Source organism: Opisthocomus hoazin, chromosome 5 (assembly GCF_030867145.1).
Source record: "Opisthocomus hoazin isolate bOpiHoa1 chromosome 5, bOpiHoa1.hap1, whole genome shotgun sequence".
Taxonomy (NCBI): Eukaryota; Metazoa; Chordata; class Aves; order Opisthocomiformes; family Opisthocomidae; genus Opisthocomus; species Opisthocomus hoazin.
The window spans coordinates 7,353,154-7,380,694 of record NC_134418.1 but is presented as its reverse complement, the minus strand read 5'-3'; the positions used below and the strand labels follow the sequence as shown (position 1 = coordinate 7,380,694).

The 27,541-nt window shown below is 49.4% G+C and overlaps 1 protein-coding gene across 2 annotated transcripts; it reads right to left on the bottom strand.

Moving 5' to 3' along the window:
- Window positions 1-423: 423 nt before the first annotated feature.
- Window positions 424-27,522, bottom strand: IMMT (inner membrane mitochondrial protein). 2 transcript variants are annotated; one of them, XM_075420322.1, is made up of 15 exons: window positions 27,377-27,522; window positions 20,385-20,461; window positions 19,138-19,327; window positions 17,353-17,473; window positions 16,639-16,719; window positions 15,461-15,562; window positions 12,485-12,621; window positions 11,395-11,498; window positions 8,800-8,935; window positions 7,860-7,989; window positions 5,465-5,479; window positions 3,646-3,869; window positions 2,263-2,394; window positions 1,739-1,868; window positions 424-1,380 (listed from the first exon to the last, which is right to left on the bottom strand). In XM_075420322.1, exons 1-15 carry the CDS (start codon window positions 27,419-27,421, stop codon window positions 773-775), a joined length of 2,232 nt encoding a protein of 743 aa, XP_075276437.1. In that variant the 5' UTR covers window positions 27,422-27,522; the 3' UTR covers window positions 424-772. The 2 variants fall into 2 exon arrangements, with proteins under 2 accessions (XP_075276437.1, XP_075276438.1); XM_075420323.1 differs by lacking the exon at window positions 5,465-5,479.
- Between the last annotated feature and the right edge of the window lie 19 nt (window positions 27,523-27,541).

Genomic DNA, 27,541 nt, shown 5'->3' with positions numbered 1-27,541 from the left:
TCAGCAAGAGGCTACCAAGTAAGTTTGGTCAATCCATCTTCACTGAGGGCAAGAACTAAAGGAAAGGAGCTTGGCCTTTACGAGAGTTTGGCTGAACCAAAATCTGGTTTCTAGATAGAAATACCTGCCCTTCTAAATCTCCAGAAGAGCAGGTCAGATCAGAAGCGGGCAGGGGTAGAAGGCCACCAGAGTAAGTGCTTTACAGCAGCTTAAGCTGTGGCTACTAAAACCTGTACTCACACATGCATTTTTTCTTGTTTTACAGCTGTATAAGTTAATGAATAGACACATTGATCACATCAATAAATTCTTGCTCCTTGAAAGGAGTAAAACAGACAAATTTTAACTTCTTTGGGACATGGAGAAAGGCTGTTCTTGTACTGGCCAGCTGTACTTGACATTTAAATAGACAGAACAGCAGGAGAAAGTGGTTGAAGTCTTGTTTTATTCAGCTGACAATGTGGCAAATCATTAATGGTAGGTTACAAACATTATTTTGGTTGGATCACAAGCCCGCTTGGTAAGATGGGGAAACAAAATTGTTACACAAATTGTAGAGAAGCTTCCTGAAGTTGGTTGTCATGATAACTCAAAACCAATACAAATACAACAGGTGGTGAAGTTAAATACAGTGCAAGGAAACAAGACGGTACCCGTGCTTTGATTTAATGCTTCCAGCCCCTGCCAGCAGCTTGGTTTGCAACCCTTAGATCATGGGATTTCTTTCCGACACAAACGATCGCTGAGCTGCCTCCGAGCCCACCCTCCCAGCTCACTGCACTTGAGTTGTTCCTAGCCCCACAGCACTGGCGTACGCCGTCAAGATATCCACAATTTGTTTCGTTTCTAGGGTCATTCGAGCTTCGGTCAGCCAGTCGTGCGCCACTCTCCTCGACTCTCCTCTCAACTGGTTGACAAATTTAGCTGCCAGCTCCAGGTCGCCGTGTTCGATGCAATACGAAGCGTAAGACAGTAATTTAAAGGTGTCGAGGTCGTCGGGGCTGAGCTCGGCCGGTGGCTTCAGCTGCTGAGGGTGAAACACCAGCAGCGACTGCAGGTAGGACAGGAAGTACTGATACAAGCTGTTGCGCGTTTCGTCGATCATAGCCACTCTTTTTGCCAGTTTTTGGACTGTGTAGAAGCGTGCTCGGAGGGCCTCCTCGCTGTACACGCCCCGCGTCAGGGACTCCTGCGGGAGAGCTGCCGTGAGGGTTTCTGTAAAGGCGTTGTCAGAACAGCTGGCTTTGATGGCCTTCACCGCGCTCTCCAGGGGTTCTGTGGGACTGTCCCCAGAGGCTGTTTTCATGCAATATTTGAGGGCTTCAACAGAAAGCCACAGCTGATGGGCCTTTCTGGCTTCCTCTTCTGCCACTGCGTGACCTGCAAAATAAGCCAAGAAGGGGGCAAAATAAGCCAAGACTCTGACTTGGCGGCACACGTACGGGACGAGTTTCACACCCGAGCAGCAAAACCCATTCCGCTAAACACCCTGTGTTCAAAAGCGGCCACCCCTCGGCGCTTGATCTGATCTCAAAGCACGTCTGTTCCGCAGCTGGGGGTCGGAACAAGACGGCAGCTTTGGACTCGCGCAGCCGGCATTTGCTGGGTGCTCAGCAGCGGGGCAAACCCAGGCCCTCGAGCTCCGCGCCCAAGTCTGCGTTTAAGTGCCCAGATTTGGGTAACGGGCCTTAGGGGATCACGACTTTTGTCCTTAAAGAAATGCGATTTCAGTGCTCACTCTCAACGGCCTGCTCGATTCCCTTCAGCCTGGCATAGGCAGTGTTTATATCCAGCGTGAAGTTGTCGAGCTGTTCCTGAGTAAGGCGTCTGAATTGCATCTCTTGTTCACTGAGTTTCTCCGATAAGTTCTGAAACAAAGCGAGATACAAAACAGCTGTTTCTGGTCTGACTAATTCTATTTACCTTATTTTTAAGATACGCTTCCATAAATCTGTTGTTCTTGCTAGGGACAGTGCATGTAGTAAACACAATATATTAGCCAGAAGCCTTATTAGGGTGAGTTTAACAGTTACTGCATTTGTGATTATCAAAATTCTCACCTATAGCAAAAGCTTTTAAGAGCAGTCTGAGTCAAACCTACGCGTTCAGGCACTTTATTTCATCTCTCCAAGACGAGCAGGCTTCCTTGCCCAGCCCGCATTTCACTCTTCTGGAAGATGGTTCCGGCATCTCGTCCTGTGAAGCGTGTGCTTTGCAAGGGTTCAGCTATTCCCCCACCCCCTGGGGACTCTCCTCCCTTACCTGCTCAAATTCCACCTTGAGTTCCTGCTCCTGGATCTTAAGAACATCCCTCAGGTGGTCGGTGTGGGCAGCAGCCTGCCGCCGGAGCTGGGTCCTCATTTCGCTCTCCATCACCTCTCGGACTTCTTCAACCTGTGCACACACGAGCAGTTGTTACTACACTGCTCTTTTCCAACGGCTTGCCACCTGCTGTGATTGTATCATCCACCGGTGATTACCGAGGGTGCATTTCACAAAGGTGGCAGTGACAGAGCCTGTGTTTCATCGTAAAAAGCTGCTGAGGTCCATTTTTATAGCTGAGCCTTTTCCTGAAGATGTTAAAGAACAGATTTGCAGTCCACAATGCCAGTAACTGGTGGTTACTAGGCACTTAGTGCAGTTATCAAAATATGATATAAAAAAATACAGTAACATGTCAAACTAAACACATGTGTACAAACCAGCTTCCAAACAAAACAGACTTCACCTTTTCCCTACGTGCTGTAAGGCTGTCCCAGTCAGACACAGCTTCATAAAGTGGTAATGGCCCTTTTACCTGATCTTGCATGAAACAGCCATGCCAGAGAGCGCAGGCGAGCACAAGGGGCACAGTGCAGGTTTAGTTAGGAGCAGTTGAACAGCTTTTGGATTTCTGTTTGGGGGTTTTTTTGTTCTTTTTTAAAGGATTGTGTCATTTCCAACCTTCCGTTAAATGCAAAGGTGACCCTTCAAGCAACTTTTAGAAGAGCTCTAAATTAACATCTGTTACTGCAGGGCTTTGAACTAACAGGCTGTTGGTGAAATCCTTAGTTTCCCTCATGTCAATGCAAGTTTTTCAGCTACTGGCCAGCGTTTAATCTTGTTTTCAGAGGCACGTGCATGAAAACAGCAGGCCTGTCTGGCACAGGTGTCTGCCTGCAATATGGTGTCTCAAAAGATAAAACCTCCAGTGCCCAAATTCCTACATTTCTAAGTTGCACTTGCTTCACGTCCAAAGCAGCATTAAAATTCTGAGTTTTCAAGTCCTTTTGAAAGAACTCAAATGCCAAAGCAGTGGCAAAGAGGGGAAGGACACGGAGATCCCTCCTAGAGGCAGGACGCAGGGACTACATAACTTTAAGATGGCCACAGGGGCTCAGAGCAACCATTTATTTTGACCCAGGAACCCCATCTCCAACAGCAGACAGGGAGCGTGACAACTTCATTCCCTGTTTCACCGCGTGCTTTTGCCATTCAAACTCTGCAGAAGTTTCCTCGCTCCACAGCTCATGCTTAGCCTGGGGGTGACCCTATCTGAAGCCTCCCACCACTGGGACCATCCCAGGTGCTCTCTGTGCGCTTCCTCTAGCTCTTCTACGTCCTTTTTGAGCCAGAGAGTCAGCCAGGTGCGTTACGCCACTTTACCTTCTTCTCCTGTTCTGTTTCAATCTCACTTTTGTGACGCTCCAGCGCTTTGGCCACGGCTGCCTCAAATGCTTTTTTATCTTCGAGCTTCTGCTTCTCCAGGGCCGAGTCGATGTGCTGCTGCTCCCTCACTCGCTGCTCCGCCAGCTCCTTGTTCAGCTGGTCGATGCGACGGTGGGCGTGCGCAATGAGGGAGTTCAAGTCGTCCGTCGATAACTGGCCGGCTAAGGAGAACACAGCGCGTTAGGGAGGCCTGCGGGGAAACTGCCACCACGGCGCTCGCCCACCTCCCACTCGGGCACTGCAGGGCTCCTCCTGGTTAAGCAGCCAGCAGGCTTTACGAGGAGTTTCTGAGCACCTCAAGCCGTTGACCTGTGGCAGTGCCCACCCAATACCACTCAGAGCCGTGCCTACAAGCAAGTGCTTTCTATTGTTAGAAATTATCTTAGTTCCTTCAGAGTGATTCACAGCTATTATTTACACTCCCATGTCCGTGTCACACTCAGAGGAGACTGTCGACAGCTCTGTCCATTTCTTGGTCTTTACACCACCACGTATTTCCCCCGTGCCAGCACACCGAGCAGCAGGCTGTGTAAAACCCCAGTACTGACCAGTCCCTCCAGCTGGGTACGAGCTTACAGAAATTTGATACTGAAGTCAGGGTGGGAGGCAGCCAGAATCACATTCTCTCTCCAACGGTCCTCCAGACCAGCTGCTCCCAATCAGACTTCTGACCCCAGTTTGTCCCTGTCGGCTCTGGCTGCTCGAAGAGCAGCACGGGTCACAACTGCAACTGTGTCTGCTAACAAGTTTGCTACTTTTCTGCTGGGGGAGGAGGAGGAGGACACAAGCTATGCCCACAGCATTTGGTAACCTGAGATTTGATGACCTGTGCATGGCACAGGCTGTGCAAAATGCTGCAGCTCTTTCTGCACTGGCTGCCAGCTAAATCACCCGTACGGCAACCCAGGGACTACTTGGGAAGACATTCCTGCAGGGGGGTCTACAGCAAGGGAGATTCCACCGTCCTTCCGCCATCCTGCTGGCGAGTGCCGCAGAACGGAGGCGCAGGAGGGCTCCGTACAACGGTGCCGGTGTCCAGCAGGGAAGCTGACCACCACCACCAGGCTCAGCTGGCGAACACACCACCATTACAAACAGAACGAGGTCTTACTGCACTCCAGTTTTAAATTAGGTTTCTTTGCTCAACAGGGCAAAAATAATCAACCTCGGAATCAAGGAGTTAATCAACACTTCTAACATCAATTGTGAAGACTGAAGTCAGATAATCAAGCCAACTTCAAATTAAACGCATCTGGTTTTGGTGTCCCCACTCGGGGCGGCCCTGCGTGGCTCTCCAAGCACGCACCATGCCCAGGCATCTCAGAGGTGGCAGTAGGAGCTGGTGTATCCAGCGCCTCGGTCCAGGCAGGGCTGCTGCGAGGTGAGCCTGCCTGCGGACAGACATCGTCAGGCAGCTCGACTGGGACTGGTCAAAGTCCCTGCTTCTCACTGGAATCTCAGCAGCACGCGTCGGCCAGCTTAAATTTACAAAGAAAATTCAAACCTGGCTTTAAGAAGCCGGCGATCGCACTCACCTGGGACGCGCTGCTAGACAGAGGGTTTGTGGTTTAAGCTAGACATGCAAAACTAGTGGGGAGGATCCCAAAGCATGCCTCAGCCCGAGATGTCTTAGGAATGCAACATTGCACCCCTTTGTTGATACTGCCGGTAATTTAAGTGAGGTGCCACACAAACATAAAAAAGAACAAAGAGAAGGGACGACATTCACAAGACCAGAACAGTTAGAGGAACTCACCCAAGTCAGTTATCTCTGCAACAGAAAGAGGAGAGGGTGGAAAAGTTAATGCACGTCCACTACAGCGAGTCAGTCATGCAAAAGTAAAACAGAAAACTAAGAGCTTCTTATCTACGGCGACTTGAATATGAGTCCAAGTCTTTAGGAATTTAGGAAGAACAGCATGTCGAGCATAAAAGTCTCTCAGTGTTACAGGACAGATAAGCCCCAAACATCCCAGCACCTTTGATAACCCACAGATTGACGCTGAAGTTCGCCAAAGCAAGGAATACAAGTTTTACGTAGAAAAGTGCAACAGGAAACTGGAAATTTTAGCCTGACATTTCTAGGTTCTTATAAATCAGCTGCAGTTGGTTAAGAATGCCTATAAATATCTGAAGGGTGGGTGTCAGGAGGACAGGGCCAGACTCTTTTCAGTGGTGCCCAGTGACAGGACAAGGGGCAATGGGCACAAACTGAAGCATGGGAAGTTCCGTCTGAACATGAGGAAGAACTTCTTCCCTCCGAGGGTGACGGAGCACTGGAACAGGCTGCCCAGGGAGGTTGTGGAGTCTCCTTCTCTGGAGATATTCAAGACCCGCCTGGACAAGGTCCTGTGCAGCCTACTGTAGGTGACCCTGCTTCGGCAGGGGGGTTGGACTGGGTGACCCACAGAGGTCCCTTCCAACCCCTACCATTCTGTGAAGAAACAAATTCCCAAGTGGCAGTGAGGTCACGCACCCTCCAAGCCACCCTGTATACTTCAGTATACCTCACTGCAGCACAAAATTGCGTCTGTGGAAGCTACCAGGAGACTCCCTTTCCTCCCTCAGAAGGGCAGCGATCACAAAACCCAAGATGTTCTCCCTTTATCCTGAACAAGGAAAGGCAGCTCCATCTCCAGGGTGCTGAAACTAATACCCCAAAAGCAAACGATTTGTTAATGTAACGTTTTCCCCACCTGTACTGGGCGGGTGGTTGTTTTGTTGTTTGTTGAGGGTTTTTTTAAACAAAATCTGGCCATTCCAGAGATGTGGTGCATTCATTTATCTAGGAAAACGATTTTGTGGACTAAGGTCCACATTTCTAAAGCATGAAGTAGCATGAAGAAAAAGCACCTTGTGATTCTTCACAGTATGCTTCAAGAAAACTACTGGGCAATATTAACACCACATTTTTTCCGACAGTAGTTATCCCATCTAGAAAGAAATCAATCTATCGTGACTCAGCAATAATGTCGTGACAGCTCCCTCTGAACACTGAGGCTAGAAAAGTCTGAGATCACTTAGTACATTTTATGTTAAAATCCTGGCTGGGAATACCTAGGAAATGTTTTTTAGGGAATTAATTTTTTGGAACTGCCACAGGCAGCAGTTGCCCCCTGGATGTACCAGACACGCGTTCCTGCAGTAGCTTGTCCACAGGAGCGGCGTACGCACACGCTCCACCTTCTGTGCTTATTTTTAAATGAAAGTCGTTAAGGTAAGTAATGGTACCTGTGGGCAGGGGGCCTGCAGAGGGGATTCCTGCGGAAGAGCTGACTGCTACGCCACCCTGACTTCATCACCAGTTCCACTCCTCTCCTGTTCCCTTTCTGCAACACTGTGGCCTACGAACATTTCCAGCAGCTCAAGGTAAAACATTTATTCCTCTAATAGGAGGGAAACGGCCTAACTACGCTTCTGAATCACATTTCACACTTTTTTCTGTTGTAAGGAAAGAAGAAAAGAGCTCAAGCTGAAAATCCCAAGCACCTCAAATAAAGACGAGCTCATGAGATTTCAGATCTCAGGCAAAGAACTGAGCAATAGCACAAAAAACCCGCAAGACGCCTATTCACTGCTTCTGTGCAGCACTCTGTTGTTCAAGGTAAGTCACTGTGTCAATGTAATTTAGAAATACCATCTGCTGGGGCAGGTAGGGCATTTGAAAAGAACACTGAATTCTCTCTTTCGGTACATCTGTCATTTTGGTGATGATCTAGAGACGCTCAGGGAGTTCTTTATCACTCGGTAATGCTGTTGTACTAGAATACCTCCAATCACAGGGACTTGGACAAATAGTTGGTCAGTGAGCAGCACAGATTTGATCCCAATCTGGAGTGACCCGGCTCTCTCGCTGGAACACCAGGGGAGGGAAGAGATGTTTGAACACCCGTACGACATTTGCCATACAAGAGCTACATTTTTTGAAACTTCCAGCACGGCACAGGTAGTTTCCAGAACTAAGCCTCTTCATAACACCCGCTTTAGATTACCCATTTTAATTGTGAACTGACTTTCCCTTCAACCCAACCAAACAACGTGGATAGCAGGACGCCCGACGTTCAGTTCAGCAGCCGCCGTTACAGAAACACCACAGACCAAAGCGACTGGCACGCAACAGGCACGAAGTCACCCCGCAGCCGGAGACTTACTCAGCCCCTTCCAGCCCGGCTGGACATCGGGGGTGATGCTGTCGAGCTCTCGCTGAAACTCTTCTCTCGCTGTAGCCACAAGCTCGTGGTACTGAGCCACTATCTTGGCCTCGGATTGCGCTGCCTGAACCTGTAACAAACGAAAAGTGAGGGCCATTTATTTTTCGAGGTAAATACTGAAAACAGAGGCGTACATAATTTAAAGCCAGGTCCTGGCAGATGTCGTTACCTTCCAGCCCAAACTCACTTGAGGGAGAAAAAAACCCCACCCTGTGGTATCAGGCCTTTTGTATACAGAGGAACTACCACAAATCCATTTCTCCTCACACGCACCCTGTAACTACATAGCCAGTCTGTAGCCCAGACAGGACCAAAAGAGTATCTTAATTCAGTTTAAAGATCTCAAGCTCTTTTTCTCTGCTTTCAGCTCCCATACTGGCCTCGTAAGCCAGTCCTGTGCTGGCTGCCCCCCGCAGTGAGCTCTGATATTCCCACTATTAGGCTAAATTCACTCCAAACGCACCTGATGACTGTGCTGCAAAGGAGATCAATCTCACCTTTACATTTCTCCCCCAGTCTTCTGAGCTGTAGTGATTTACCCACCAAGCCATTAGCACAGTTTGCTCCTGCTCCTCCCTAATCTCGTGCTAAATTCCTCTCGGCCTCAGGTGGAAAGAATTACAATCTGCCTCCAGAAGGGACAGGCACCAGCCAAGCTGGCTGGAGACTCTTTCAGGACAGAGCTCAAGGTCATCTGGCAGAGGTCTTGTTCACTGGCATATAATCAGCTCAAAGCCCGAGCATAGCTAAGAGAGACCAGAATTCGTACTTTAAAAATGCTTCACCTACGACAGAGGATTTGGGAAGGGGAAGCCTGCGCAAGCTGCCAAGTAGTCCTTACTCCAGTGGCAACTGAAGAACGAGTCTGTGGAAGCGTTACCTTTTTCACGACGTTGTCCAAGTCAACTATCATATGGTGAAGATTTTCTTCTGCAGCGATGATGTGAGATTTGGCTCCTGCGATCTGAGACTTCTTGGCATCCTCGATTACACCTTTCATCTTCTCCAGCTCTTCTCTGAAAAGAGAAGCAGCTGCTAATCATAATGCAGACAGAAAAATTTACTTTATGCTGTCTGTATTCATAGGAAGAGCTACTGGATAACTCTACTGGCGTCCCCATCTACCAGCTCTATGGCTAAGACGCTGCGATTAAAGATTTTTCTTTCCACAGCCTGAAGCCCAAAGACGCCAGCGTGCCCATTCCATGTAAAATGAGAATTATTTATAGTGCAATTAGTACTCGAGACAGAGCTGGAGAAGGCAGATAAAAGAAAGTTCACTGAAAGGAGTGAGTATTAGTAAAACTAGGTATTGGAAGGCAGACATTTCCATCACGTAACAGAGTATCACGGAAACGTTTTTAATATAGATGGCTTACTCTTGCAGAAGCGTTTTGGACATGGGTGACTGGTGGAGATAAATAAGGATGGGAGAAAATTTACAGAGCTCTTTAAAGATAGATATTTATTTTTTTTTTGTAACTAGGAAAGAACCGCTTTCCTCTAGCTTAATTGGAAATCAAGGAGACGGTGAAAGAGCATTCCTTTTCCAAATCCGTTCAAACCAGTGGAGGTTTCTAATGACCTCACTGGAATAAGGAACAAGCTTTAAAATTAATAAGTAAATAAAAGCGAACGCATCCAGTAGAGCAACAGAGAATGAAAGCTAGCACATCTGGGGTTTGGGTCAGCCTTGTTTTACTCTTTGAAACGTTGGTTACACCTCCTAACTATTTTTAGGCAGCACAGCAACTTCAAAGAGAAGTTTGTAACTTAAATAGCAACCGTGCAACATCAAGGATGATGTTGCCCCCTCAGCCCCAGAAACATCAAAGGGTTTCCAAATTTATTCCTATCCTCATTACAAGGGCAACTTGGAGATATTTGTCTGTCATCTTATTTTTGCTGCTATAATCCCTACACAGTGAGCCTGCACACCAGACTTGATGCACATCAACGTGGTTCACACAGAACCTTGGGCTACGACCAGCGCTCCAGTTCAGAATTCAAGTTTTTCTTAGACACATGCTTAGTAAAAATCTAACCTTAAAAGCAGCTCTGCTGACAGATGGAACTGCCAAAGGACGCTGTCAGGTTTCACTTTTCAGTACAACTGAGAGCAGCCAGTGACGTTACTGACTCAATGCGCAGAGAGTGCAGTCACGCAGTCCTTACAATAGGTTTAGTATTGACAAAATTACCAAAAATAATACAAAAAGGATTATGGATTATTTTTTTAACTTGAACCTACCAACACTATATGTAAGCAATAAGGAGATAAACAAGTTTTTAAAAAGGACTGTTTCCGACTCTTTGGTACAGTGAGGACCCTGTGCACACACACCTCAGATCTACGTTTTGCAAATTAAAATATAGAATCACAGGTTGGAAAAGCTCTCTAAGATCATCAAGTCCAACCATCAACCCATCACCACCATGCCTGCTAAACCATGTCCCAAAGTGCCACATCTACACGTTTTCTGAACACCTCCAGGGATGGTGACTCCACCACCTCCCTGGGCAGCCTGCTCCAATGCCTGACCACTCTTTCAGGAAAGAAATTTTTCCTAATATCCAATCTAAACCTCCCCTGACGCAGCTTGAGGCTGTTGCCTCTCATCCTATCGCTAGTTACTTGGGAGAAGAGACCAACACCTGCCTCACTACACCCTCCTTTCAGGTAGTTGTAGAGAGCAAGAAGGTCCCCCCTCAGCCTCCTCTTCTCCAGACTGAACCACCCTAGTTCCCTCAGCTGCTCCTCGTAAGACTTGTGCTCTAGACCCTTCACCAGCCTCATTGCCCTTCTCTGGACACGCTCCAGCACCTCAGTGTCCTTATTATAGTGAGGGGCCCAAAACTGAACACAGCACTCGAGGTGCGGCCTCACCAGTGCCGAGTACAGGGGCACGATCCCCTCCCTGCTCCTGCTGGCCACACCATTGCTGATCCAAGCCAGGATGCTGTTGGCCTTCTTGGCCACCTGGGCACACTGCTGGCTCATGTTCAGCTGGCTGTCAACCAACAACACCAGGTCCATTTCCGCCAGGCAGCTTTCCAGCCACTGCTCCCCAACCCTGTAGCCTTGCACGGGGTTGTTGTGACCCAAGGGCAGGACCTGGCACTTGGCCTTGTAGAACCTCATACAGCTGGCCTTGGCCCATCGATCCAGCCTGCCCTGATCCCTCTGCAGAGCCGTCCTACCCTCAAGCAGATCAACACTCCCGCCCAGCTTGATTTCATCTGCAAACTGACTGAGGGAGCACTCGATCCCCTCATCCAGATCATTGATAAAGATGTTAAACAAGACTGCTAATGTTCATTAGCGTATGCGACTTTTTTTGCTGTGGCACCAAGGTGTCAGGTTCATGTGAACACAGGTGACTGCAGGCTTTCTAGCAACTCATCGCGCGTCTGCCAGCCTCGCACGGGTGCTGGTAACTCACTGCTGGGCAAGCCTGGCAAACTGGCAGCTTACTTGGCTTTCAGAAGGGCATCAGCGGCTTCATCCACCGCTCTCCTCCGATCCTTCAGCGCTTCCTCCAGAGTGCGCCACTGCGATGATTTCTTCTCCCCGGCAGCCTATGGAGCACAGATGCCTAATTAGGGCCACCACAATCATGAAATAAGGGAGTCATCAAAAGAAGAAAAGAAAAAAGCAAGCCCACAGAGATTCAGAAGCTGCCACATTCATTTCACTCACATTGAGTAATATTTTTGTGTTTTACCAACAGCACAGCTGGAAGCTTTGCAAATTATTTTTCCCTTCCAATGCTGCTTCTTGTTTGATTCTTAATATTTTGTTCCACCTGAGAACAGCCACTTGTCCATGCAGAAGGGCTTGTGTGAGGATCGCTGTACGGTGCCACAACATTTTGGGGGGAAATCTCTACGTGTATTAAAGTACCATAATACTTTTAAAGTTACTTAATTTTAAAGTAAGCTTAATACTTAAGCTTAAAAGCAAACTCTTAAGATACTTTTTCTAACTACTACATTAAATCTCAAGTGCTTGTTTATTTGCCCGTATGCCCCTGTTCGTTTGATTTAACCACTAAATTACAGCCTCTGCTCCAGAACTGAAGAGGAAGCAGCGGTGCCACAGAGCCCCCAGCATCAGCACGCCAGGACCGCAAGCTGGTATCGCTCGTGCATCCCCTACTCATTTCCAGACAAGAAACCAACAACCCAGCAACAAGATTTTGGCAAAGGGAATTGTTCAATGGAATTATCAGGGTGGACAGCATGATACCCTAACTAGAACTAGGTAAAAGATGGGCCTGGGAATTAAAATACAATGAATTAAAATACAACGTGAAGACTACCAATGTATAAGCCTGAACTTTTCTTTTTGCAAAAGGGAAATAAAGGAGTTGGGGAAACCAAAAAAACCCTAAATTCCAAAGCAAAGCCACTGTATTATTGAACTACACCACATTTCACAAGGGGAAAGATTAGTTAAAACTGTGATAAAAGCAAACACATTGCAAGAAAAGCTTCCAGCTTTAATCATGAACAGTTTGCTGAACACAATGCAAAAAAAAGCTGTCCCCGTTTGCCCAGTTCACCTCAGAATCGTCCATGGCCTCCTTCAGTATTTGCGAATGGGCGTTCACTGCCTGCACAGCAGACTCCTGGGCAGTGATCGCCTGAAGGGTTACACGAGCTGTTGCGCTTAGGGCTCCTTCTAGAGTTGCTGCAAGGGCTGGGAAAAAAATGAATTAACTGAATTAAATGATGAAAAAAGAGCCTCAGAATTAGTAAAATGACACTTTCTATCCTCCACATCTCCTTGTGTTATTTGCTTTGACCCAGAAGAGTTATTCAGCTCGGGAAGTGCTTGCAGCCTACAGAAGAGGAAAGGCTGGCAGAACACGCTCCTCTGTATTGCCAGGAGCGCTGCGGTGCAAGTCTGCGCTTACGGCAATAAAGCTACTTGGTGGAAGGCCTTTACCACGCGCCTGCAGGGGGGTGCATTTAAACCAAGAGGTATTTTCCATCTTCGTTTGTTACGATGGTTCTGCAGAGGAAACAAGCCCATTTTCTTATCTTCTACAAGGAAGATATAAGCCAAAAGCCAAGTTACTCTTCCTAGCCAAGAAGGTGGTGGACTCTTCTGTTCCTATTAGTACAGAAGCACCGATGAGCTATTAATTATTCAAGCAGGAAAGAACCAGAACGGTTAATCAGAGTGAGCAACATCTGCCTCTCTGGAGTCAGACACTCATTTCTAAGTAGTAGGGTAAGTAAACCCACCTGTCTAGTAAATACTCCTCTGAGTTTTTTCAGTGTAACGTTTCACGTTCTTCACTTGCAAAGAAGTCCTTGTATGAAGCAGACCACTAAAGCCAAGCCTTTCGTTGCTGTTCATGTTGGCCTCCCACACCACACCAAGTTCTGAGCAGAAGCACGCAGCAGCAGACCACAACCAGCACGTCTACTCCGAGCCCATTACGTCCAGGCTTGTACATCCTTCTCACCCCCTGCGTGCGGCAGCAGCCCGAGGCTCGGACGTTGGCTGAGGACCAGCGTGCTCAGAGGAAAGCCCGAGTGTGGCCGACCCATCTGCCAAGACGCTGCTTCCCGTGCCCAGACAGGGCACAGTGTGCCAGGCCTCTGCCACCACCCGCCCTTCCCAAGCACAAAGGGAACAATAAAATAACGAGGCCATAGCTCCTGCAGCAGGCTGACGCACGTCCAGCACGTGGCCTCAGTACTGTTAAACTCCCTTTCAAGCCTGTTCTCACTGGCTACACCCGTGTTAACTGTACACTTTCACTCACTTTGAACACAGGTTCTGTTCGGCGCCCCTGCAGTCAGTGCCTCCAGCCTACCCACCCGCAAAGACTCCTTCCCTCACTGCAGAAGGTCTGCGGAGCCACTGCAGTCGGCCGTCCTTGCGCTGCCCCAAGTCCAAAGTCATCCTTCACCACCCAGCCGTTTCTCCAAGGGGCTGGTCTCCCTCTCGTCCTCATCAACACCAGCCAGAGGACGATATGGAAGCTTTCTGACACTACCAGCAATCTGCAGCTTGGGTTTGCTGTCAGCAGGTAAGTATCAAGGTAGCTGGCTACAGATGGCCCAGAGATGCTACACAGCAAAATGCCATCTACCAAAATAAATTTCTCTACTTTTCTGGCTTCCCTTGAGGAAAACCAGGAAAAGACCCAACACTCCCAACTTAAACAATTATGCTGCAGCCAAACCAAGACCAAACAACAGCCCAGAAGTATTTAAAATGTAACAAACCAAGTGGGGGGCAAGGGGCAAGCAAAGATCATTGTTTTGAGCAAGACACAGAAGGAGGACGTGAGTTTTGGGACACAGGAAAAGCCAGACCACCTCCCAGTAATACAGCTGGATTAATGAATAGGTCTGTCCGAATCAGAACCCAAATAAGGAACTGTCATAGTTCCCAACCCAGAACCTAGAGGCAACTCTTCACAGAGCCTGGATACGCTGTCCCTGAACCGCTGCCGAACAAGTCGAGGCAAGTCTGTAGACAAAGACCTGGGGATCCCAGAAGATGGCAACCTGAACACGAGCCAACAGCGTGCTTTGGCAGCGGTGAGTCCTGACTGTGAACAGGGCTGCATCAAACAGCGGCACATCCCACAGATCACGCGAAGGAATGGTCTCCCTCTGCCTGGCACGTAGGAGACCACTGGAACACAGCGTCGTGTTTGAGAGCCTCAGCATGAGATAGATACAAACAAGCCGGGGAGAGAACAGCGCAGAGGCACTAAGATGGCGAGAGGATGGGAGCACGTCACGCAGATGAGAGGCTGAGGGATCTGAACCTAGAGAACAGAAGCTGAAACAATATCTTAAGTAACGCCTTCCACATCTAAAGGGGTGTTACGGAAAAGGCGGAAGCAGACTTCTCCGAGGTGCCCAGAGAAAGGGCAAGAGGCAACAGATCCAAATGCCAACAAGAGAAATTAATTGGAGGTATTGAGTTCTCCGTCGCAAGAAGCGCTGCCAAAGCTGCTCAGAGAAGTGGAACAATCTCCGTCCTTGGAGAGCTTCAAACCTCCAGTGGAGAAGGCCTTGAGCAACCTTCCTGTTGGAAGGACCACAATTTGTACTTTTAGAAAGTGGTCGAACCCTGGAACAGGCTTCCTAGAGAGGTGTCCATGCCCAAAGCCTGTCAGTGTTTAAGAGGCATTTGGACAATGCCCTTAACCACATGCTTTAATGCCATCAGCCTTGAAATGGTCAGGCAGTGGGACGAGACAGTCTGTGTAGGTCCCTCCCAACTGAAATAGTCTAGTCTGTCTGTTCTGACCTGCCCCAATTCTCCAAGCAGGGGGATGGACTAGAGGCCTTGGAGGGCCATTCCAACCCAAAATTTTCCATCGTTTTTTGACTATCACTTACTTCTCACCGGGTGGAAGAAGCTTCTACACCACTCATTCTGCCACCACAACATAGGGACAACAACAAAGAGGTGCGTAAGCACCTTAGAACTCTAAAGCCACCACAGTCCAACAATTTTTCTGTCACGTACAACACATACAGGAAAACTAACAGCACGGCCTTACCCGATATCTTCTCTTGCTCCTCTTTGTCTTGCTGGGCAAGCCGGGCCGCAACTTCTTCTGGTGACCGTTCTTTTACAGCATGGGAACCTTCATGTTCTTTACCTATTCAGAAGTAAAAAAAAGTTAAACTGTTTAAGTGGAGAGTCCAAACAGGCGTATGCATTTCTTGTAGGGAAGTAATTTTCTTTTCAAAACTGATTTTTACAGTCAATAGTACTTTATAAATCTGACTTCTGCATGAAGCCATGCTGTAATTACCTCAAGCATTTTTATATCCATAATTACAAAGGCCAGTCTCACATCATCTTAAAATTAAAGATAGTAGCATGGATACCTCCCATGCACCTGTAGATTTTATGTTGTCTACTTACAAAAATACACAAGATTCAGAAGTGAAAGGCAAAGCAAGTGAAAAACACTTACGGAGACAAGTTTAAATTTTAAGTGAATATCTGTTCTTACTTTGTTTCAGTTCTCCTTTGGCATGCTTAGAGAGTCCAGCCAAAATAACCAAAGATTAGTGAGAGGGCTATGGTGAATCACAACTGTACTCTACTCCCTAGCCCAAGGCTACTTCAAATGCCTAAAGAGCGAGCACTGACCTAAGCGGTTCTCTCAAGATCAACAGCAAGTCTGCATCTGAGCTGAGGAGAGAGCCCAGACCTCTCAGCCTCATGCTGCAACAAAAACCACCAGGTTACCTGCTAATAACGCTGATGCCAACTCCAAATAATGTATTTACTTATTGCTGGCGTACTTTTTATGAGATGTGTTCATACGTAAAGAAATTAATAGAATCTCAAGTGAAAGAGACTATCTATCATATAGAAGCTAGTGTTTCTCGTGTGGTTAAACAACAAATACAGTTCCTTCACTTGGTCCTGAGCAGACATGCTTTTCTGAACCTCAATCAGAAAGGCACAAAGAGCAGCGCAAACTGGACTGTACAAGTTCCAGTTCAGCACAAAGGCAGGCTTTCCTCTCGCCTTCACGCCTCTACCTGTCCCAGGTACGAATCTGACTATGTTAAACATCTATTAACAGGTGATGGAAGCTGTTCCTTCTGCAAAAGGCACAAAGAATCGCGCCTTTAAAAACTGACACAGAAGTAAGAATTCATGCACTCGAAGCTAGAGGATTTTGTTTTTCTTCATCATGTTCAGATGATTTTTTTTCACCTTCTTCAGTCTGTATCGCCGGAGCTGGCACCGACACGGCTACACCCGTTGCGGAGATGATCTGTGCTGCAGCCTTGCCTGCTGTTAAATACAGTAACAAAACAAAACTAGTTAGCATACATGAGGTATAATGCAAGCATTGGGATCTCAGACTTAATTTTGTTCCTCTGTAGGAATATATTATTTGGACACTGATATCACTATTTCCAGAAAAAGACAGTTTCCTGGACAAACAGCAACCAGGTATTACTCACACATCCACACACGCGGCCATGAAAGAAAAAATGAAAAGGATGTCAGAGCTGCTCCTCTCTAGACCAGTTCCATTTGAGCTGGCTTTACAGCACCTCAGTAATTATCCAAAATTGAGCTCCTTCCGCTTGCATGAAAAAGAAGAGGTAAACAGCCTCAGAGTGCAGCAGCCAAAGTGCCCTCCCTGCTGAGTATCATATCTAAGCTGTGCAGGAGAGTCTTTGTTTGTGTTAGACTCCAAATATTCTCTAAGGTAAATACATTTTTTAAAAAAAAACAAAAAAAAAAAGCTAAAGCCATTTTAGACAAATTTTCTCATGACTGAAAAGAAAATAACATTAATTCTAAGAAATTATAACATACTCATCTTCACCCACTCCTACTTTAATCTACCCTAGGACGTATAATGTAAGAGATCATTAAGTCTTTTGCTTCTCTCGACAGGACATTCTGTAAAGTTACCTTCTTTTTCCTCCGAAGGAGCAACAGCTTCTGGTTTGCTCGTCTGGGATTTGGTTGTGGGCTGCTTGGACTCTTTCATTACTTCTGCTACAGAGGAGATCTTCAGTGGACCTTGCTGTATCTTGAAAAAATCGAAAATAAGAAATAGTTTTCCAAACAGCCTGTGTCTCACTGATTCCATTGTAGCAAACAAGAACAACTCCATGTCCAGACAACCGTATTATAAATCTAAACTTCAAGGTACACATGAAAACAGTAACAAGGCCATATGACTTCTTGCCTTGATTTTTAATTCAGAAGGAATCTTCACAATTTTCACCTCTCCAAAACTGAAGGTATAGTAGTGGCAGTTTTCACTACAGAAATTTATTAAGGTATGCATAAAACCCAAATCATTTCATGTCCCAAACGCTTCTGAGCATTCTGAAAGACTACAGATAATGCAGAAGCTATCAAAACCACAAGTACATGAAGGTCTGGAACAATTCCAGAAAGCAGATTGCAAATGTTTCCCCTTGGACATTATTTAGCCCCTACAGGTATACCTTAAATTAATTCAGTTGACACTTCCCCTCTTAATTTCATACCTCTTGAGCGCATATTCCTTTTCAAGTTGTAGTGGAGAATACACATAATTGTTTTAAAGAGATGTGACTGAGTAATTCACGCTATGTTTAAACAGAACAAACGTGATTTTATCCGGTTGTCACTGAACAGAAGCTGCTGCAGGCATGGAAGCAGCAGATCTGCGCGGCCTCACTGACTTCACTTCGAAAGGGTTCCGATGCTCGCGTTCATGGCAGGCGAACACTTACTCAAGCACAGAAGACTGTGAGGTTTCATATTAATCCTTTCATATCCATCATGCAAAGCCACAAGGTAAATATAAAAGCATTAGAGTTAGAGCCATGAGTGGGCAGATGGTAACTCCGCCATCTGACCAGTCTGTTTTGCAAAATTTCCCACTGCCTGGGAGGCATTTAGGGCTTGGGTGATGACAAGTGAATGTAGCTAAACACCAGAGGAGAGATGGTTTTGGTTGACTGATATTCTCCCATTCATTAAGAACAGCTTTCTTAAACGCCAATTTAAAATATTTTGGGTTTCCTGAAGGTCAAATGGCTTCTGAAAGCTCAGGAGAGCCACGGCCAGAGCAGCCTGCCGGCCCTCCGGGTCACTTGGGAAGCATTTGCTTTCAGATGCAGAAACAGAGAAACCTCCGGATCGCCTTTCCAGAGCTGTGCTGAGGGCAGTATCAGGTTTTCCTTTCCGCAGGGTCAGGCCACTAAGATTTCAAAGTGCGACGCTTATGTCTGGCTCGGTACCATTCCAGCTTTATTCTCAGTCCTCTTTAGAAGTAGTTCAGCTCAGAATAACAGTTTTCTAATCCTGCTACATAGCTAATTACACTAAGTCTTTAGTAGACTAGTTAAATTCTAGCACGTCACCTACCTCTCCCCCCAATTTACTTCCGAGTAGAAGCAGAGCAGCTATTCCTACTAGATCCTACTAGATTATTTTACCATTAATAAAACCAGCAGTTTTATAACCCACAGACCAGAATCACAAGATGATAAAGGGAAATGTACAGGCACCACTGTCACGCAGCACCAAGTAGCACCTCAGTTCATAACTCTTAAACCTTCTTAATTTAACAATTCTTAAAAATTCTTAAAAACTTATCACACAGCAAAATTAATCAGAACTTGAAAACTAAGAGCAGATGCTCTCTTTAATAAAAAAAAAGTAAAAATGACAGGGGTGGAGTGAATGGGAAACACTCACCGGTTTCTTTGGCATCGGTGTGCTGTAAGGTGCGGGACCAAGCGCCATCTCGAAGAGTTTATCCGAGTAGGGAACGGCCTTCTCCACGTTCTCCCGGAAGTGCGGGTCATAGCTGGCGTACAGGACGGTTCCACCCACTCCCCCACCCGCAAAGAGGACACCTGCACCAATGATTTTGCCTATGGAAACACTGGTGGGGGAAAAAAAGAGTGAAAATTATGTAGGTTATATTACATGACAAACATCAAACAGCTTGTGAGTCTTTAGCTTGCGGCTGGGGACACCCCTCTCCTCCAGACGCTTGCCAACAAACCCAGCACCCACTGTAAATCACTTTCAGCACCAGCAATCCCTGGGACCGTACTGGTTCATGACTACTCCAAAGATACAACGGCGACCCACAACCTTCCTTCTAAATATTGATCACCTTGATTAGCTTCATTTAAATCTGAGTCAAACACACAGAATCACAGAATGGTAGGGGTTGGAAGGGACCTCTGTGGGTCATCCAGTCCAAGCCCCCTGCCGACTACAGCAGGCTGCACAGGACCTTGTCCAGGCGGGTCTTGAATATCTCCAGAGAAGGAGACTCCACATCCTCCCTGGGCAGCCTGGGCCAGTGCTCCGTCACCCTCAGAGGGAAGAAGTTCTTGCTCATGTTCAGATGGAACTTCCTCTGCTTCAGTTTGTGCCCGTTGCCCCTTGTCCTGTCACTGGGCACCACTGGAAAGAGTCTGGCCCCATCCTCCTGACACCCACCCTTCAGATATTTATAAACATTTATAAGGTCCCCTCTCAGCCTTCTCTTCTTCAGGCTGAACAAGCCCAGCTCCCTCAGCCTCTCCTCATAGGAGAGATGCTCCAGTCCCCTCATCATCCTCGTAGCCCTCCGCTGGACTCTCTCCAGTAGCTCCTCATCTTTCTTGAAGCGGGGAGCACAGAACTGGACACAGTACTCCAGATGGGGCCTCACTAGGGCAGTGTAGAGGGGAAGGAGAACCTCCCTCGACCTGCTGGCCACACTCCTCCTAATGCATCCCAGGATCCCATTAGCTTTCTTGGCAGCCAGGGCACACTGCTGGCTCAAAACACAGAACACATAAAACCATGAGAATAAGAGTTCCTCAACAACAAAAAAACAAAATCCCACCACTACCAATTTGCTCTCACATGAAACTAAGGAGCAGCTTCTCTCTTGGTCAACGCAACAGAAGAACTGACTCCACCCTCCCAAGCCTTCTACGTACCCGGTCTCTCCGGAGGGAGTAGCATATCCACGGTGCGGCCGTGACGGACGGAGCGACGCTCTCCCACAGCGGCTGCTCTGCGAGGGGCGGAGAGGCAAGAGTTACGCAGTGAGCACGTTCACACCTCCCCGCACCCCGACAGCGGCGTCGGACCCGTCTGCTCCACCGCCGCAGCCCGCGCTCCCCGAAGGAAAGCACAGCCGGCGCTGGAGCGGGGATGTCGCACTCTGCCCTGAACAGAGTTCTCCCACACGCAGCTTGTCGGTTAAGGGCGTTTTAAGAAATCATGAGGCATTTTGAGAAATGAGCAAAATAACCCCGCCCCAGCTTATTTCTGCATTTATTGTGCCTGTTTAAGTTCCAGACCTGCAGTCTGGGCAGTGCAACTGGGCTAGTTCAGATTCTCTTCAACAGTCTCGTGCGTTAGAACAGCTCAGCTCTGAGCAGTGCGGAAAACAACAACAGCTGTTTACATACTTAAAACTGTTAAAAACTATAATACTTAAAACTACTTTTGTTTCTGAAGACATACAAGCAGTTCTCCTTGAACTTCCAAACCAAGGCTTCCTCTTTAAAAGAATTAACAACACATCCACTTTCCAGGCAGACATTAGATTATAGCATAAGTGAAGTTACTGCATGAAGAGAGATATTTCATTATATTCTACTTAACAAAAAACACATTACCCAAGATTTTTATCTGCTTTGTATTTTAGCTGAAAGTTACGATTAACCAGAAAGACTGGTTAAGCTACAGAAGAAGGAAAAACGCTGCCCCCCTCAGGTGTGTTTTTTTTTCTCCTTGCACATGTGAATTGCTGAGAGAATTGGGAAATCAGCGTACAAGGCACAAAAGGAACTTTTCCCACAGTTGTCAGGGCAACTAGGAAATTTTTCGTAAAAAAAGAAAAAAGACAGTTGGGAGCTGCTTCACTACCACACACCCTCCGAAGATAAGTTTCTCCATTCCCTTCTCCACATGTAAGCAACAAGCACAAATGTTGTGGTTTAGGTCCCGTCCTTGTCCAACAGCGCAGAGGGGAAAGGCAGGAAATCTGAATTCTTATTCTTTCCAGAACAGCAGCCAAAATTTTTTACATTAGTAACAGGAGCACATGTACAGCAACAGGAAACGTGCTCTTCTCAGCCCCGAGACCTTCCCGAGCCCTAGCTGTGCCCCGTGGCTGATCTTCTGGATTGTGAGGGGCAGAATGGGAGACAAAACCATAAATATATTCTGCAGTGGTTGTGATTATTAGACTTGACCGCCCCAGAAGCATACACCAAGGCTTCACTGGCCCTTTCCAGGGGAACTTCACTAGTAAAAGCCTCTTAAATCATTCTGTAATTGACTGCAGGACATGTGTCTGAGCCTCGACAGGACCTCGTTACACCACGAAGCAGAGGATATGCAAAATATTTGAGTATTACACGTACAGCTTAACCCGATAAAATGAGGGGGTGGAGAGGGGAGTTATCTTCTATCAGTCAGTTCCACTTCAGTCCCTTCCAACACTCCGGCTTCAGGTTATTTCGCCCCCCGCTCACCTGGAACAAGCCATTCCCCCCAAGCCCCTCGCCAGGCGTTCCAGGGGTGATCCCACCCTGTGCCACGGCAACTCCCTTGACGGCCCAGGCTGGACTTGCCTTCGAGGTGATCCTGGAGACTGCCACAACTGAAACCTTGCACCTGGGCCAGTTCATCCGTCCCCATCCGGGCTACCGACCCTGCTCACACCTAGCGATGGCAAATGACACCGCACCCGCGTAGTTCTCCCACCCTCGGTAACCACATCGGCTCCCGGGCTTCGGAGCAGGCTGCAAGCGGGGCAGAGGAGAAACCTCGCTGCTTGCTCAGCGCTCGTGCTTTGCACATCAGGAGGGGGTTTTTGTGGGATTACAGGGCTTGGTCCAGAAGCTCCTTGGACCAGATGCTCTTGCGAGGTTCCCTCCCAAGCTGGGCCATTCTCCGATGAGCCAAATCCGCCTTTTTATTCATTATACATCAAAACGAGAGAAACCAAAAGGCAGGCGCTCGGCCACACGGTCAGACTCTCGCACTCGTGTACCCGCAGCAACGGGAGCGATAACTACAACCGAAACACGCCCTCACCAACTCTTTCTTTCAAGACGCTGCAAACAGAAATTCCCGCAGCTGGCCAGGGGGACACCAGCCGAAAACCTTTCGGTGCCAAAGTTTTTTGAGCAGAAACCCAAGTCTAATATTCCTCCCTCACACCCAAATACACTATTACCTCAAAAAAATCACTGATTTTTAAAAAGATTGATTTTTTTAAAGAAACATTACTTGCTCTGGCCATCATAATAAAATTGCTTATATTTGTTCTGTCACCATAATTTGGAAAATTACTAGTTTCTAATCTCCCCTTTGCATAATTTCCAGGAGTTTGTAATCTTTTAGGCCCCTGTTATTGATTTGTGATAATGCCTCAAGGGATTCGGAAGAAACGCATCACCCACGCGTTGCTCTGCCCTGTGAAAGACAGGAACGAGCCATTTGCTGCAGAAGAGACGACAGAGGAAACCCTCAGGGTGAGGCATCCTGCCGTCAGCGGCACGGGCACTGCAGGGCGGCTGTCGCCGTGTCTTCCTCCTCTTCCAGCAGTTCCACGTGCTATTTGTTTCACCTAACTTCTAAAGTGCTTATTATTTTAGATTTATTACCTACTGGTATACGGCCGTGAGAATCACCTTGCAGGACACATCATACTTTTGCTCTGGTTAATATCATGCGCCCCAGTGAATCCGGCATTGGAGGTTATCCACGCGAGCTCGCAGGACAGGCACGGCATGGCAGAACATCATTAAATAAATAAAATCTGCTTTGCATGCTTCGGCTTCACACATAGCATCAAACCACCAGGCACAGGACACGCCACCCTCTGCGTTCACGTGGTCCCAGCTAAACCTCTCCTAGTCGCCAGGCTCCAGCATCCTGACCAGAATTCGCGCAGAACGAAGCCTGCAAGTCCCGTACGGCGTTCTGCAATATGGGATTTGCGTACTTCAGCAGAAAGGGCAACCCAGAAACTTCAGAGCAAGTTCGTCTTCGCTTTGGTAGAGGTTAGCTGCAACAAGGATCTCTGACCTCAGAACTCAAATTAATTTCCCATCATTCAAGACTTCTGCCAAATACCACACGTTTTCACAAAAAGATCTCCGTTTCTTCTCGAAGAAAACCACGGAAACACTCCCAATAAGGGAAGAAGAGTCTCTCTGCAGCACTGCACACATAGCTGAAAGCGTTTATGAAGTTGCTGCGATGAAGACACGCTTGTCTCAAAGCCACAACTTCGACTGACCGCGCATAAGCTTACTGATCCCCCATGTACAGAGCTCGCGGTCAGAGAGAAGGATAAAACTTCTCCCCGTCTCCCAGCTCTCTGCTGGGATTCTCCTCAGACCTTCTCGCTGCTCGGGCCGCGGGGAGCAGCGGCTGCTTTGCCGTCCCCACGCAGCCACGCTCCGCTTCCCGGCTCTCTCAGCCGGCTCAAGCAGCCGAGCATCCTCCGGGACCCGGCAGCCCACGGCTCTGCCCAGGCCCAGCTCTCCTTAGGCAGCCGGATTTTTTAACAGGTAGAGGAGTATCTGACCATCCCAAAACAGAGAGAGACTCGTCTCGCTGTCAGCCTGCACCACCGCCCGGTCTGCAGGCAGACGCTGAGGCTCTGGCCTGAGCTTTAGCGAACTGAACGCCTGAACGTGACAGGAGACACGCCGAGTCCAACGGCAAAAAATAAAAGAGGGGCGAGAGTGCAGACGGGGTGGTAAAGATGAGAAAACAGAAGGTGGGTAGTAAGATATAAAACCAGCGTAATTGTGGCTGCCTGGGAGTCACTGCAGCTGGAGCGGAGAACAAACCATCGCTGCTGCTCCAGCAAGACGGCGTCTGTTGGACGCGCTCCTGTCCCACCAGAGGGTCTTACGTCCATGACAGAGTTGTCACTGCTCATGGAAAAACCACCCAGTATCACCTCAGATCAGTCAGCACTTCGTGATTAGAGTCACAGAATCACAGAATAGTAGTGGTTGGAAGGGACCTCTGTGGGTCACCCAGTCCAACCCCCTGCCCAAGCAGGGTCACCTACAGCAGGCTGCACAGGACCTTGTCCAGGCGGGGTTTCAATATCTCCAGAGAAGGAGACTCCACAACCTCCCTGGGCAGCCTGTTCCAGTGCTCCGTCACCCTCACAGGGAAGAAGTTCTTGCTCATGTTCAGACGGAACTTCCTCTGCTTCAGTTTGTGCCCGTTGCCCCTTGTCCTGTCACTGGGCACCACTGAAAAGAGTCTGGCCCCATCCTCCTGACACCCACCCTTCAGATATTTATAGGCATTTAGAAGGTCCCCTCTCAGCCTTCTCTTCTTCAGGCTGAACAAGCCCAGCTCCCTCAGCCTTTCCTCGTAGGAGAGATGCTCCAGTCCCCTCACCATCCTTGTAGCCCTCCGCTGGACTCTCTCCAGTAGTTCCTCATCTTTCTTGAACTGGGGAGCCCAGCACTGGACACAGGACTCCAGATGGGGCCTCACCAGGGCAGAGTAGAGGGGAAGGAGAACCTCCCTCGACCTGCTGGCCACACTCCTCCTAATGCATCCCAGGATCCCATTAGCTTTCTCGGCACCCAGGGCACACTGCTGGCTCATGGTCAACCTGTTGTCCACCAGGACACCCAGGTCCCTCTCCACAGAGCTGCAGAGTCCACCATTCCGCACCTCTTGCAAAACAAGCACTGTCATTAAAACATTTGTTTCTTACTTCCAGTTTCTGGCTCTTTTGCCACCCGAAAAGAAGCAAGTTTTAGCTGCAGAAAAGTCCCTGGGGCCAGCAACAGCGTTCACGTGTACATACTACAGTGTGCCACAAAGCTTCCCCTCAGTATTTTTGTGTTTGGTCCTCTGGATGCTCCTGCTCTGGACTGTCTCTGCCTACCCCAGCCAGCATCCCATTCCTGGGGTCTGTGACGGAGGGAAGAGGTGCGTGGGGATTCACGGCTGGATGCCCAGTGTCCATATGGAGAAATGTTGGGTCTGGATGGCAGGGGAAAGATCCACGCAGGAATTACAGCTTACAAAATATTCACAGACAAAAACGTTAGATGAAATGCCTTGATTTTGCTTCCAGGAGCTCAAACCAGCAAACTTTGTGTGAATGAGATAGCCTAGAAGTTCTCCTGATCAGGTCTTGAATGAATAAAAAGAAGCAAAATGTATAAAAAACTATCTCCCTGCTCACCCACCTCTGCTGTCTAAACAAAATGCCTGCTGCATTCGGTCCCATCAGGAAATACGAGTAGGGATAAATGAAAAATGAGTTATTTTTTGAAGTAAGGAAACAAACAGCAAGGACACAGACAGCGAACCTGGCAGGTGCTGTGGCACCTCCTTGTTCGCACAGCTCTTCCACCAGACATTCACAGACCGCAGACATGCTTCCGAGCCACAACGCACAGCGCTGGCTTACCCAGTCCCTCTGGGCACCTTCTTTCAGAGACAGAACACGTGCAAACACCCCTAAGTGATAAACATCTGCGAAAGCCTGGGGTTTGCCTTCTCGTCTCCCAGCCACAGAATCACATAATGGTATGGGTTGGAAGGGACCTCTGTGGGTCATCTAGTCCAACCCTCCTGCCGAAGCAGGGTCACCCAGAGCAGGCTGCACAGGACCTCGTCCAGGCGGGTCTTGAATATCTCCAGAGAAGGAGACTCCACAACCTCCCTGGGCAGCCTGTTCCTGTGCTCCATCACCCTCAGAGGGAACAAGTTCTTCCTCATGTTCAGCCAAAACCTTCCACGGGCCTGCAGACCCTGAGCCTTATCTCAGCGGGCAGCAGACACCCCGGCAGGGAGAGCTCTCGGCCTTACGAAGCCACAGAGGGAAGGTGGTAGGAAAGGCAGCCGGCCTGAGCACGGGTCGGGGTCACCTGCAGAGGCGGGGGGATCGAAGGCACAGCTCTTCCCCTACTGAACCGAGCGAGCAGAGAGTAATGAACGCCGGAAAGCAGAGTAAAATATGAAATATTTTCTTGCTGCTGAGTGGAGCCCCAAAACACTGGCTGGGGCCTCAGCAGAGCGACCCTCGCCTCCAGACCGACCGGCCGCTGGAGGAGGGCCCCGCAGCACCTCACCGTACGGCGGGAGCGGCCCGAGCTCTGCCCCGAACACGGGCCCAGCGGGCACCCTGCCCCCGCCCGCGCCTGCCTGCCGGGCCTGGGGGGCCCCGTCACGGCCACCGGGAAGCTGAGACCCCCCGTCACCCCGAGCACCGGCACCCCAGGGCGGTGAGGCAGCGGGCAGGCCGCGGCGGGTAAGGCAAGGTCACGTCCTTCCCCGTCGGTAAGCGGGCCCGACCGCCCCACCGCCCAGGAGCCGGCCGGGTCCGGGCAGCCGCCGAGCCCCGCCGCTCCTCCGGGCTGCGGCCGCCGCTCCCCGGCGCTGCGCCGGGGCCGGGACCGGCGGGAGAGGCGGCGGCAGGCCCGGCGCCGGCGGTGACCGCCGAGGAGACTACAGCCCCCAGCATGCAGCGCGGCGCGACCCCTCCCACGCGGCATGAGGCCGGTACCGGACTACAAGGACCGGCGTCCCTTACGGGCGACGCGAACATCGGCCCGCGCGGGGCCGCCGCGGTGCACGCCGGGACTCGTAGTACACCCCACCTACGGGCTCGCAGCCCCCGCCCACCCTGGCGCCCCGTTGGCGCTCGCGGCCGCCCCTCAAAAGCCCGGCAGCCAATCGCGGCCCGCGTTTGGGGAGTCATTCAGAGCAGACCGAGCCGCGACCAGAGGACGCGCCGCGCCTCGTGCCCCCCCTGCCCCACCCAGCCCCGCGCTGCCGGAGCTCGCGCCCGCCGGCAGGCCCGGTGCGGTCCAGTCCCCGTGGAGCGGGCGGCCAGGCCTCGCCGGCCGGAGGGCGCGGCACAGCGAGGGTGGCTCGCGGGGCTCCCCCAGGGCCGCCCGCCGCCCCCCGCCCCGCTCACCTGCGCGGCCGCGGCGACCCCCGCTCGGTGACAGGCGCGCAGCATGGCCGCGGGGCCGGGCGGGCCGCGGGAAGGCGCCGCGAGCGGTAACTACCAGCGCCGCCTGCCTCCGCCCCCCCACGCCGCGAGTAAAACGCAACGCGCATGCGCGGCGACCGCCCGGCG

Bases quoted from the DNA above. Each gene is read 5' to 3' on its own strand.
- IMMT (XM_075420322.1), bottom strand. From the start codon at position 27,421: ATGCTGCGCGCCTGTCACCGAGCGGGGGTCGCCGCGGCCGCGCAG. The intron at 20,462-27,376 runs GTGAGCGGGGCG...CGCCCCTCGCAG, and splicing joins GGGTCGCCGCGGCCGCGCAG to AGCAGCCGCTGTGGGAGAGC. The intron at 12,622-15,460 runs GTAAGGCCGTGC...TTTTTTTCCCAG, and splicing joins GGAGCAAGAGAAGATATCGG to CCCTTGCAGCAACTCTAGAA.